At 33.4% G+C, this 13,691-nt stretch overlaps 1 protein-coding gene across 3 annotated transcripts; it reads right to left on the bottom strand.

Annotated features, from left to right (window-relative positions):
- Positions 1-3,582: 3,582 nt before the first annotated feature.
- Positions 3,583-11,326, bottom strand: LOC111504581 (uncharacterized). 3 transcript variants are annotated; one of them, XM_023159172.2, is made up of 4 exons: positions 11,038-11,325; positions 10,361-10,985; positions 6,926-7,638; positions 4,305-4,468 (listed from the first exon to the last, which is right to left on the bottom strand). In XM_023159172.2, the coding sequence occupies exons 1-4, from the start codon at positions 11,173-11,175 to the stop codon at positions 4,451-4,453; spliced, it is 1,494 nt and encodes a 497-aa protein (XP_023014940.2). In that variant the 5' UTR covers positions 11,176-11,325; the 3' UTR covers positions 4,305-4,450. The 3 variants fall into 3 exon arrangements, with proteins under 3 accessions (XP_023014939.2, XP_023014940.2, XP_074038116.1); XM_074182015.1 differs by having other exon boundaries at positions 4,336-4,468; positions 6,893-7,638; positions 11,038-11,326; XM_023159171.2 differs by lacking the exon at positions 6,926-7,638 and having other exon boundaries at positions 3,583-4,468; positions 11,038-11,318.
- Between the last annotated feature and the right edge of the window lie 2,365 nt (positions 11,327-13,691).

The following is a 13,691-nucleotide window of genomic DNA, read 5'->3' on the forward strand; positions in this document are numbered from 1 at the left end:
GATAAAAAATGACCACTTTTATTAAATCGTTGAAAGGAGAATTTTCTATTCTATCAAATGGTCTGAAAAAATATACTAGGTTCTATTAGAAATTCTTAAATTGAGTTCATTTCCATTCGAAAATAGGTTTACAATTACTTTTTCATCAGAAATATTGGCTCCAATAAACTAAATGAATTTCATTTTTTCCCCAGAAACAACTGAATGGCACCATGTTCAATGATTTCATCGTCGTCCTGTATGCTTTATGATATATTGTGCATCTGGTCAGAAACCAGCACAGTATGTTGTTCAGAATACAATTCTGGTTAATGTTTCAATGGATCACTTGGGTGGGACTTTATTCCACCAGTCCTGAGGACTTCAAAGGTAAAATGTTTTGATGAGCAGCTGAGTTATTCTCCTGGATAGCTACAAAATAGCTATAGCTGTAGTCGGCTAGACCAGGGTAATAATATAATCTACAAATCATTTGTAATCCAAATAACCTCTTTAAGGACAAAACACAAGCACTACAGGAAAACCCTTAAGGCGCTCTCAGAGCGGTGCCTGTGCGATTCACATTGGATTTGTATCGCTGGAGATTAAATCCATTTGGAAAAACGGTCTCAGGAAGTGTATTCCACATAAACGCAGTTCTCCAGATGGAAGAGTTCTTGAACAGTGAAGTTCGAGGTGTACTGAGTTGAATCTCAAAACATGTTGTGGATTGGCCGCGGTGGTAATGCGCCCGACTCAAGATCGGAAGGTCGTGGGTTCGATTCCTGCCTCGACCAGATATTTTTCTCGATAGAAATTATCTGGTTGAAGCTGGGATGATTCTGCAACCGTGTTAGGAATCACATGTTAAAAGGTAAAACCTCGTTAGTCCTTAGCTCGCACAAGTTTCTCAACTTCTGAGAGTTGTCGTTCGTATGGGGGCGACAGCTGATTAACGGAAAAACAGATTTTTTTTTAGATGTACATATGAAAATATGTCACTAGATTAAATGTTCTATTAGAAAGACGTTCTCAGAAATTACATATTCCACCCTGAATCAAGCTGCCTCTGGAAGTGGGACTCTGATGCGGAAGTAAAGAAATGAAGGTCCGTTTTATTTGCTGCTCTTATAGTTCGTAGTAGAAAGGAATGAAGGTACTGACTTGTTCTACAGTGTGGTTGAGAAAATGTTGTATTTTTGGTAAATTTAGTAGAGGCTGAAAGTCCGATCTTGGATAGCAATGAGGAAAAGTCAACAATTCCATTGATAATTAAAAAAAATATCTTCAAGTCTTCAATATCCCTTCTGTAACGGAGTGTTTCAAGATATATGAAATAATGTAGTTGAGGATAGTTATATATGTTGTTCTCAGGATTAATTCTGTATTTGAATGCGATCAATCATGGGAATTTTCTCTGAACTTGTTCTAATATATGGATGTGGCTTGCATATGATGGATTCCATACAGAAGATACGTATTCAAGATGAGATCTTACCAGAGAGCAGTAGAGAATTTTTAATCATTTGATATCAGGGGATCTGCTTAGCAAGCCTATAATTTTAAGAGACATTAACAGTGCCTGACATGTGAGGCAGAAATGAAATTGAGCTGCCTAGGAGTAAACTCAAGTCTTTTATTTCTGTACTGAGTGGAACTTGATTTATAGTATAAGAGAATGTTGAAGGGATACGTTTACAGCTAAAAATTATGGAAAGGCATTCACGTGTATTAATAAGTTCCCTACCATTGTCAAAACAGCAACTGAATAGTTGGTTCAGCTTGCTCTGTAGTTATTTACAGTCGTCCGGTGAATCAATTTTCTTGTAAACTTTGAAATCATCTGCGAAGCTTAGAAATTCTGAATTAGAAAAACAGTACTGAATATCGTCCATAAAAACATTGAGCAGCAATGGTCCCAAATGGAATCCTTGAGGAACACTGGATGGTACTAAACTTCCAGAAAATTTAAATCCATTAACTCGAGTTATCTGTATCCGATTAGTGAGATAAATGTGTAATCAAGATGAGAGTTTATGCCGCAAATTCCCATATGTTCAAGTTTCTGTAATAAATGAGTATGGTTGACTTCATCAAACGCCTTGGACTGTGTAAATGGAGTGAACTTGGCCATCTAGATGTTCGACTTCCCTGAGCGAAATTCAAATTATTGATCGTTAAGTAAAGGAACTAGGATTAGTGTCAGGTGTTTACTAATGGGTAAATCTAAAACTTTGGGAATGCCACTTTGGATGCGGATTGCTCGTAAGTTTGTAATATCAGACTTTTCACCAGATTTGTATATAGGGTTTACAAAGCTATATTTCCAGAAGCCTGAAAAAATGCCCTGTTAAATACAGTTGTTGAAGATAATGTGTAAAGGTCGTGCTAAGAGAAAGCTACAGTTCTTTAATATTGATGGAGGAATACCATTTGGACCAGGACGATTTCGGAAATTGACAGGTACAGATTGGAAACAGACAAGAGAAAGGCAAGACAAGAGAGGGGAGTTTACAGGTCCATACTTGGGACAGCTAGTCATGGAGTACACTGAGCTAAAGTAGTCTTGGAACATATTGGCAAGCTCAATCCTCATAATACAACGCATCTGGTAGAATATTATGCTTACGTTTGGAATTCATAAAGCTCCAGAATGCTTTAAACTTGCTGACTGCCAAATATTCAGTGAATTTAATAATGTCTGACGTTATTTTACATCAGTTACATTTGTAACTAATGTTACTGCAGTTTCATCCTATGAGGGCATTTTCAAACAATTATGTCCTTATAGGATAAAAATGCAGTAACATTAGTTACAAAGAAAAGTGGTAAAAAAAATATAGAAAGTTTTATTTCTCATTTTTCATGATGACCTCCTACAACGTAGTAACGGCTACACCCATCGATTTAGTAATTAAGTTTTCAAAACTGTACTTATTAGGTAGGGTGATGACCTTTCCATAAATGTATCGTGTGGTGTTCACATGAGACTTTTTCTACAAGTTCTTACTGTTCTTAAACACCAAAACTTGACTAATGTTAAGTTGGCGTCAACAGGAGATGAAGAGAGTTGCAGTTCTGGTGTTTGAAAGCAGTGCTTGTTTTGGATTTATTCTGTACCAGAGATTTCAGTTCTACCTTTCAATGTCATTTTTTTTTATTTTTGAAAAAAATGTCATCGACTTTTGGCTGTGAAAGATTTTTTTCTGTTTTTCGTAATGAGTATGTTACTTCCAGTTTATAAGTTATTTGCTTTGAATGTGTTTGAAAGAAATCAGTTATGTATGATAGAATTTAAGATATCTAATGTCTAACTGTGTTCTTTCAAAATGCATTGAGGCTGTGTGTCTACATGAATTATATATTATAGGCCCCATTATGGAGTCTTGAGTTACAATACATTTGTTTATTAGAAACAATTGTTTCACACTAGAACAAAAATACTGTCTATCGATGCGTGTTTCGCTAACCAAGTTAGCATAATCAGGAGGTGACCCATCTTAAATTGTTTCAAACTCAATGTTTCTCCATTAATTTCCCAGTATTATTTCATAACTTTCATAATTCATGAAAACACACATATTCATATTTTCTTTGACAATCTTTGAAAATCCTTTACTGATAAAATGAATAGACATATAAATGTAAATTTATATTGTTCAAAAATTTCTTGCAACAGATTTAACCTCTTTACAAAAAGAAAAAGCCCTGGTCACTCACACAAAAATCAATCATTACGTATCATTTTTTATAACCTGTAAATTATGTGACACGTCCTCAACTTTCACCTTGTGGCTCTTCAAATGTTTCTTGAGGCCAGGCAAGTCATGAAAGCCTGAAGAGCAAACTGTACACCTGTAAGGCCGCTCTCCTGTATGAGTTCTAGTGTGTGCTTTCAAATTTCCATTCTGCGCAAACTCCTTTCCGCAAAACATACACCTGTAGGGTTTTTCGCCCGTGTGAGTTTTGAGATGACTTTGCAAATGTCCGATCTGCACGAAAGTTCTTTCACACACATCACACTTGAAAGACTTTTGGCCTTTGTGTATCAGAAGATGGTTCCGGAAACATGTGGCTTGTCTGAAGCGTTTTCCACACTCTCCGCACTCGAATGGTCTCTCCCCAGTGTGGATTCTCAGATGTACATCCAGATGGCTCTTGCGCATGAAGCCCTTTCCGCACACTGTACACAAGAAAGATTTTTCGCCTAGGTGTATCTGCTTATGGACAACCACCGCTTGCTTGGAAGAAAATATTTTCTTGCAAATGTTGCATTTCAACTCTTCTGGGTCCGAAGGTTGTTTGCGGGGGTACCTTTTGGGAATCTTGTCGCTCTTTGGAATTTCACCATTTTTTACTTTGTGGCGCAATTCATGCGCAGAACGGGTGGAGTATTTCTTGAAACTTTCTCCACAGTAACTGCAGATGTGTGGACGTTCTCCTGTGTGAATTCTCGCGTGCTCGGTTATTCTCAGGAGGGTAGCAAATTCTGAAAATGAGGTAGAAGTAATGATTTTAATAATAACATACAATTAATCATTCATGAGAATGTGTATTTTTATTTTATATATTAGGATGTATCCTTCTTTCTAACTGAAATGAGTTTAATTTCTGTAAATAATTTGAAAATTAACTTTATGCATAAGATTTGATGTTTCTTCTGGTAACTTGTTATAAAATTTTATGGAACAGTATATATATTGATTGTTCATGATGATTAGATTGTAAAGACATGTCCGAAGAAGCCATTGTATGGCGAAACATGTGTTGCATTTTTGTTAAATTCTTTAGTGAAAATCTCACAATAAAGTGTTTTTTTAAATACGTTAGCTATAGATTTTCATCAAGTATCGGCCAATTCTATCATATAAATCAATCCAAATTAGAAAACAACTTAAACCACCAAAATCCTAATTGATACAAAGAGAGGGGCCAACCCGAGTCGGTTTACACCCCATATCCACTTGGACAAAGTAAACCAATATTTTCATGTACCTATTGATACCGAGCCACAATAAACCCTTGCGGGTTGCGATGGAGGGTCGAATAGACTTTGGACCTAACCTATTAATACCGTATAATGTCTATGACTAAACTGTCAATACTATGAGCTACAAAAACTCATGGGAGCTGTAGAAGAAGTACTAATGAGAGACTGAAAGATTTTCCTTGACATTCAAGAAACCCTAAGTGAATTTGGAACTGTCAAATGCTCAGTGCTACAAGGTATGAAATTAGGCCCCCCCTCTCTCTCTCTCTCTGTACAACTCGTTTTCCTTACATTAGGAAAAACTTGTATGCGAAGTTATTTTGTTATAACTTATCATTTGCAAGAATATTTTTGAAAAATTGTCAGTTTCATATTACCCAATATTTTTTTAATTTCAACATTACAAATGACTACTCGACTTCCAAGCATTCGTTATTATCATCTCAACAAATAACAATGTGAATTTTATGTGCTCCAGTTTGAAAGCTATTTCAGAAGTTGAAAGTGAATAGTTATACCTAATTGCAGTACAAAGGTTCATTTTTCTACTGCATAATTAAAAAAAAAATGTGTTGAAGTGCAATTTGTCAACAAAAGACTCGTTTAATAGTGAACAGAAATTTTCATGAGAAAAAATACCCCTAACGATATCTGAAACAAATTTCTGATTTATACTGGGTGGACCCATTAACTTTATTCATCATACTGTGCTTAAAATGCAAACAAACTATAAACGATGACTAATAATGTGTATATGATGACTGTAATCAATGAATTCACCACAATTGTAGGGATCTTACACCTAAAACTAAAAGGGCACTAAAATATTTTTGGGACAACTGCCAACTGCCTTTTACAAGAACAATGTCTGTTAAAGCAAGTTAACGACTTATTCATCAATTTAAATGGTAAAAGCAATGTTTTTGATCACCATGACTGTCTACATTTTGAGTAGTAGTGAATATGAAAAATAAATGAGCAAAAAATGTTCTGGTATGTCTCAAACATTTATATATTTGTATAAAAATAAAAACAACAATAAAAATTAATTGGCGCTCCGGGGCGACTTCATTGATTCCAGTGGCGCATTTGCTTTTTCAGCTGCAGGAAAACCCGGAAAAACCTGCAGCACCACATCATCTGAAGATCTTGATCTAACAATGTCCTCTCTCTTATAAAACAAAATGTAGGGTGTCTACAGGGGCTCCAATAAATTCAATGCATCGCCAGAACACTTCGTGACATGACTATCGTCAAACTTAAACCAGTCCGTTTCGTCTTAAACTAGATCACAAAGTGAAATTACTGAGATCAAAATACCATCATCTATAATCGACCCTAATTTTGTTGTTAAATCAATGTGAGTTTTGCAAACAAGGTGGTCGACCAATGTAATTAAAAATCATATTGAATAGCTCTGATACTGCTATTGAAGTACAAGAAGAAAATAATCCTCAGTCAACATATGAATATTGGTAATAATCAAACCCCTATGCAACATGAACTCCTGAAGACTCTGAAGGATGAGTTAGAATCCCGTAAAAACAACCTAAGAATAAAATAGATCAATAATATACCAACAAAAAAAAACATCAGATTAAGAATAATCAAATCTTGCAGAGACAAAAATAAGAATTAATTTCAAGAAAGCAGTGTATAATGCCATTAATCTCTATGGTCCATTAAAACAAATCAAACCATCTTCCTTTCCTTCATGGTTCACTTCTCAATTATACTCAGAAAAAAAAATAATTTATTAAACTTTTTAAACAATTTGGATGACTAGCTGATTATAATGAGAGATCAGTGCAAATTGATTAATGATAATTAATTGTCACAAATTATAATTTGTTGTTTCACTGTTACAGAAAATTTATATATTCTAATGAAATAAAAAATATTTTTTTTAAATAATTTTCAAACCTGGAACTAAGTTTTCAAACTCTTTCAACCTACTTTCTTCTTGGCCTGATTGGCATGTCCTTTCTCGTGCTTTTTCATCCTTGTGGAGTCATAAAATCCCTTCTTACAAATGGAGCAAAAGTAAGGAGTTTGCCCTGTATGGACCCTTTCATGCACCACTAAGTTACACTTATGGGCAAAATATTTTTCGCAAAAACTACACTTGTAGGGTCTCTCCCCTGTATGCACTTTCATATGCTGTTTGAGGTGGTCCGATTGGACAAAACCCTTCTGACAGGTGGGACAACGGTACGGCTTTTCTCCAGTATGTATCAAAATGTGACTTTTGAAACCACTGGCATGCCTAAACTGTTTACCGCAGTGTTTGCAAATGAACGGCTTTTCTCCAGAATGTATGAGTGAATGAGTCTGCAGCTGGGATTTTCGCAAAAATGCCTTGCCACACACTGCACACAGAAATTCTTTTCCTGATGACTCCTTAGCATGTGAGTGTTGAAAAATAGCTCTGGGGGAAGAAAAAGTTTTGTTGCAAACCGTACATTCTACAAGAAGTTGTTCGGAGGTGTTAGATTTTCTAGCAACCATTGTTCTTCCTGTAATCTCTCCATTGTCGATTTTGTGCAAGTAGGTGTGTGTAAAATGTTTCAAGTAGGTATTGAAAGTTTCTCCACAATAACTACACACATACGGTTTTTGTCCTGTATGTTTATATGTATGTTCATTCTTTGCTACTAGTCTTGAGAATTCTGTAAAAAATAAGTATTTTCACTTAAACTGAAACTGGAATATTTTCAGGAGATTATTTTTTTTTTGAAAAAAGGTTTTTTGCTTCCTACTTCTCCATGATTCAACAAAAAATGTCGGAAACTTACAAAGAAAGAAGAAACTTAATATAATAAAAACTCTTTTTGAAGATATGTAGAGCAAACACAGAAGTTTCTTTCAGATAAAAACTGGAAAAAAAAGCCTTTCCGAAACAACTACACTCACATGAATATTGAAATATTCAAATAAAAAAAGTCCATTCAAAACAACTATTGAACGAATTGAATTGAACGAAAATCACCATTTCCCATTCAGTTTCTACTAGCAACTACTACTACAACATTCGCAGAGCATTACTTGCTCCCACGCTTTGACCTGGTCATTAATTTTTGACCAAATCAGCCCCTTTTATCTGTTTTTTGAGGCGAGTACTTCAAGTGCTTCTCTGAATTTTCACCAAAGGCCTTAGAAAAAAAAAGGAGAAAATTTAAAGAATCCTTTCAACATGTAACTAATGTATTTCATATAGCTTTGTGGAAATGGATCTTACTTGGTTGCCATTTCTGAAGCGTGAGGTTTATGAAAATATAAAAAATTTGTCTAATGTTTCTTTAATGATCTTCTCAATATGAAGTAAAGACACGGCTGAAGGACCTATTGTATAGCAAAACACATGTTGCGTTTTTGTAAAACTGTTTAGTGAAAAATCTCACAATTGAGTATTTCTTGAATACATTATGGATTTTCATCGAGTACCGGCTGATTTCATCACATATGTTCTCATTACTGAAATGTTTCCTATATTGCATTGTACTGTATTGAAGAAACACCTATTCTCTATGAGCTTCAACGAATGATTTCTTTTCATTTCAAAACTAAAGGAGGTTCTGTAAGCATAGCTCCTAAGGTAGCATTTATGTGAATTGGTATGAAAACGGGAAACATTTTCTGACTGAGTTGTGATTAGAATGCTCTTGCAGGGTTATTTTGATAATTTTGTTGATTAAAATTATATAAAATGTGTAGATCTGGCAACATATGATTTGTTTTTATGTTATTGTATTCTAATTATTGTAGCGGATGACAGCTGTAGCCACTTTTATAGGATTTTAGCAGAATATCACCCCTGCTAAGTCAAGTAGTCACGAGCCAAAGTAGTGTGAAAAGTATAAATTTAATAAATATTTTGTCGAAAGTAAATTTTTGGTGTCTTAAAATAATACTTCAGTAATTGGCTTGAGTTCATTATGATTAATAATAATTAACAATTTTTATCATTTGGTTTGATTCATCTGACAAAAAGTTATCAATGGCGATTGTATTCATGTGGTAAATCTCATTTTCAAACTGAAACACAACCTGCCATCAAAATATCTAATGAATGGTTCAACATATTCAAATAGAGATTCATTCACAGACATCAATAACAGGGAATAAAATCATACCCAAACTGTCTCAATTCTTTTACTGTCTTTTACATCATACTGTCGCCAAGTTAGTTCATTCAGTAATGTTTAATTTGTATTTTTAGTCAAACAATGGTGATCAAATATGTTTCAAATTGACCAATAGGTGAATTTATTGCTAAATGTGCAACAGACATTGCTAAAACTACATGCCTCCATTCTAGCATTTCAACTTATACAATCAATGTTGCTGATGGGCATGGCATAATCAGATTATTTGAATAATTGATTAATTGTTATCGAAGTATTTCAACAGTCAGATATTAATTCAAATGCGTATTTATTCAAATAGTACAGCAAAATGAACTACCCTTCGATAGTCCGATAGGACTCTGGTAGTTTTTAGCAAAAATACCTGTGATATAATAGAAAACACTTTTTATTACATGATACATGTTCTTATTGATGAGTTTGTTTCTAGAATTGGAGGTATCATTCATTAAGTAGATAATAAAAATCTATCTCCAAAAAGCTTGGATCCAATAATTTTTCTGAATTCATTATATTAAAAAATTAGCTACCTACCTATCACGCGATTTTTGTATTTGCCAGCATTACTCACCAAAGAATTTCGTTTGTTATTATATTTCATAGTATTTCATCTATTCAACTATCTCTTAATTTGTTGTTATATTATCTTTTATCCACTATCAAGGGTATTTGAGATATGAAATTATTCAAAAATTTCTCTATTGCCAATATGAAGCCTATGAATTATGTTTTTCACTTGACTACAAGTAAATTTATTTTGAAATGTTTAAAAATTCCATCATTTGTTAGCATTGTTCACCGATTGTTGTATAAGCTATCCTATAAGTAGATTTTGTACCTGCTTGGACAATAAAGGTTTTTTTGAAATTATTATCCATTCATTCTGTATCCACAACACTGAATATCAAATAACCATAACCGATTATTCAATTACAATTCACAACTCAAAACACAGAAAGCAGGCAAGCAGTCAGATTAAAATTAACTCTGATTTATTATTTGATTTTTTGCATATGATTATTCATCTACATAATTGGAACTTACTGAATATTTCAATAATCCAAGTACAGAACATTTTTAATTAGAATTATTCCATCACTACTATTTGTTAACAACCATTAAAAGAAATTTAAGATTTAGATTGTGCTTCCTAGGCACAAAGGAATTATCTCAAAAACATTCGCCTTGTATAATAAAATATTGGATTTATTTTTGTTTGTCTAGCTTGACTTGATGAGAAACTCACCTTTCCCACAAACCTCACACTTGAATGGTTTCAATCCTTTATGAATAATATCAATGTGCCGCTTAAGATTAGAAGCTTGGCGAAACTTCCTAAGACAGTCTTTGCATTCATACGGTGTTTCTTTTGTATGAGTTCTCATATGCGAATTCAGTCTGAATTTCGAAAAAAATGCTTTATGGCAGTCATTACAATTGAACTGTTTTATTTTACAGCTAACATTGGTTCTTTGATGTTCTTCAAACAATTTTTTTGTTGAAAAGTTTGTGCTACATACACTGCATAATATTTCTTGTTTCTCACTAGAGTCTTTGGATTTTTCACTTTCATTAATTTCGCAAGGTACTCTTTTCTCCTTCAGTGATTCAGAACTGTTTTCTTCAGTCTTCACATCTTCCGAAAATTCTTCATAAACTTCTGAATCATCAAGATCATCTTTAATATCAGAGTTCAAATTTGCTTGTTCTGTTTCTTCAACATAATGTACTTCATCAGTTTTAGGTACCTGAACAATATGTTTGAGATACTGATCATTATTTTTTGAAACAGTAATGAATGTTGATATTTCCTCGAGTTTGTTAATGCAGCTGTAACAAATATTTCCTGGCAATCCATCATCGGGTTCGATCTATAAAGTAGGGATTGAAATTGAAAATTGATATTTGTTTTGTGATTTCTACCTGAATATCTGTTAAGGATTTCAATAAATCCCCAAAAGGAATTTCTTCCAAAGGCTTCAAATTAACTTTACTCAAACAAGTTCGACAAATCAGAGAAAAATCTATATAGGATACTTTGTTAGACGGTTCTTTCTCCATAATGATGAATTGTTCCAATCAGCATATTTAACTTAGTTTCTTTTCAGTAGAAAAAATTCTCTATTTGACTGATTTACTGTTGCGACAGTATCAAATATCAAACCTCTAAGTTACTTTAAGTAAATAACAACAACTTTGGACATGGAGATTACAGGGTTGCCACTCCATATTTTATTTTCATACTAAAATTATCCAATTTAGTATTAACATTGTATATAGACATTAAACAAAACTTTTGTATGTGTGATGTACGCATGCTCCATATCAATACAACAGTCAAATTTTTAGAAGCTGTAATTTCATAGACTCGCAGAACTAAAATTCACTTTTTAAGGGGTAATTTAAGATCCTAAAAGATTGTCAATCAAATATATTTGATTCATTACCCAGTGTTAATGTATTTCTATAAAATCATTATTTCTTTATCACTGTCTTCGAAAAATTTATCAATAAAACCATTTAATAGTTTGAAGTAGCGTTATCAAGGACTGCTAACTGCTAGCATGATTACTTTGAAAACGAGTAATTTAACGAATCTGATTCAGTAGTCAGAATTTCAAAAGAGACACAGAGCAATGATTATTGCCGCAAGATAGCGTTGCAAACCTCTAGGAAAACAAAGGATTGTCAAAGTGACATTTTGTATTGAAATTTCTGGAAAATATTATGTTATTTCAACAGAAATGATCTCAATATCTCTGTAGTGAAAGTTTTATTGGTGGAAATAAACTAACCAATGAATGAAATTGATAAATGGTGAAGTATGTTCAGTTGGAAAACAGGTCATTTATACAAGCTAATCCTTATAATGACCTTTCCATATTTAGTTATGAGAAACTGGAGAATCTATTAGGAAATACACAAACATACATGCACAGTATTTTATGTACTACAGTACATACGGTGGAGCGTCAGTATTTTATGTACTACAGTATTTTATGTACTTGAAGTAAAATCATCTCTATTGAAGAGTAAACTCATAAAATTTGTTGATTGATTTGCCTATTTTGAGGAAATGTTTCCATTTCATTGCTAGTTTTGAATCTGCTGTGTATAAAGGCGTTTTCTGATACATTATTAACATACTGGGTCACTAACCAATATCTTTTGGATACAGTAGTCACTATGCACAGTTGTATTTTACATACATGTGAAAGAGTAGATGATATAAGGAATATTTGTGGCTATGATTCCTTATAGCACTAAACAACGTTTTGTTTGATTCTCACCCCTAGGATTTGTGTTTCATCTTTAAATGTGGAATTAGTTGTTAAATATGTGTTTATTATTTCACTTTCAAGAAAGTATTTTTATTTTATATACTGTTTTATATTGCTCCAATTAAAATGGGTATAACTAAAAGTAGTAGGTATAAATTCATTTTTCTACAACATTGCCCTACTGGTTAGCAAAAATTGAACACTATATACTGTACAATATTTATTCAACTATTCGTGACAGTGTACACGAGTTTAAGACTGCCTCACTTAAAATTATTGCAAATGGAAAGAAGGGTCTCAACAATTCTTTTGATATATAAGTATAAAAATAATGCTAGGCACTTACCACGTCTGTTCCATTCAAGAAGGGCTGCCCATATGGTATTTATAATGTATAGGCTTATTTTTCTCAAACACAGATTTATGTTCAATGATCTTAGTTTTTTTGCTAATTGACTCATGTGAAAAACCATACTTTATAATAAGAAAATAAATATTTCGAATTGAAATCTGGAACATTCACCTTTCCTGGTGCTCGAAGCTTTGTTCATGTATTGGAACTATTACTACTTCACTGTAGTTAATACAGATTCTGTTTCAGATGAAAGTTTTGTACATACGGTGGAGCGTCTATGTATTTAGTTGAGTCCCAGATGACATGCTATCACAGATACTTTACCTATAACTCTGAGAATTTCAATTAGAAATGTTGATTTTCTTAGTGTTTATGTATATCTCCTAGATGCAGCCGTCACAGATATTTGATTTTTGTTAAAGCTTATATTGTTTACTGAACTGATATAGGGGGTTAGTCAATAAAGTTTATATTTTTCTCAAACTTTGAAGATTGAATTACACAAAAAAATATCCCTGGAAATGAATAGCTGGAATATCAACAAATTTTAGGTCCGAAGTGAATGAGTGTATTCGATCCTCCACTACAATCCAAAGGGTTTATTGTGGCTCATACCTGATCAAACTTGGACAAATGGGTTAAGCTTCTTAACAAAACCGATTACTTTAGTTGGCAAGTGATATTTCAGGTTCGATGCAAAAGTGAAACTACCAACTTCCGGAAAACTGATTCGATCTGCATAGAGACCGATAATGAAGGTCAGTCCTCTTTTAGTCTAGCCAAAGAATGTATAAATGGATCTGTACATTAGAAACCTTCAGCTGAGCTTTGCTGTCTTTTGGCCATCAAGCAATTGCTCGGTACGAGTTCACTGTTTAGTTGAACATCACATATATACAACGGGTCTTTTTGGGGCCTGAGTCCCAAACAATTCCAAATTT

Source organism: Leptinotarsa decemlineata, unplaced genomic scaffold, assembly GCF_025532065.1.
Source record: "Leptinotarsa decemlineata unplaced genomic scaffold, Ldec_3_MD MMD2_tig00026328_RagTag_RagTag, whole genome shotgun sequence".
NCBI classification, from domain to species: Eukaryota; Metazoa; Arthropoda; class Insecta; order Coleoptera; family Chrysomelidae; genus Leptinotarsa; species Leptinotarsa decemlineata.

Excerpts from the sequence above, each read along its gene's own strand:
- LOC111504581 (XM_023159171.2), bottom strand. The coding sequence starts at position 11,175 with ATGGAGAAAGAACCGTCTAACAAAGTATCCTATATAGATTTTTCTCTG. Across the intron at positions 10,986-11,037 it reads AATCCTTAACAGATATTCAG|ATCGAACCCGATGATGGATT; the intron begins GTAGAAATCACA and ends CCTACTTTATAG. Across the intron at positions 4,469-10,360 it reads GTGTGAGGTTTGTGGGAAAG|AATTTGCTACCCTCCTGAGA; the intron begins GTGAGTTTCTCA and ends CCTCATTTTCAG.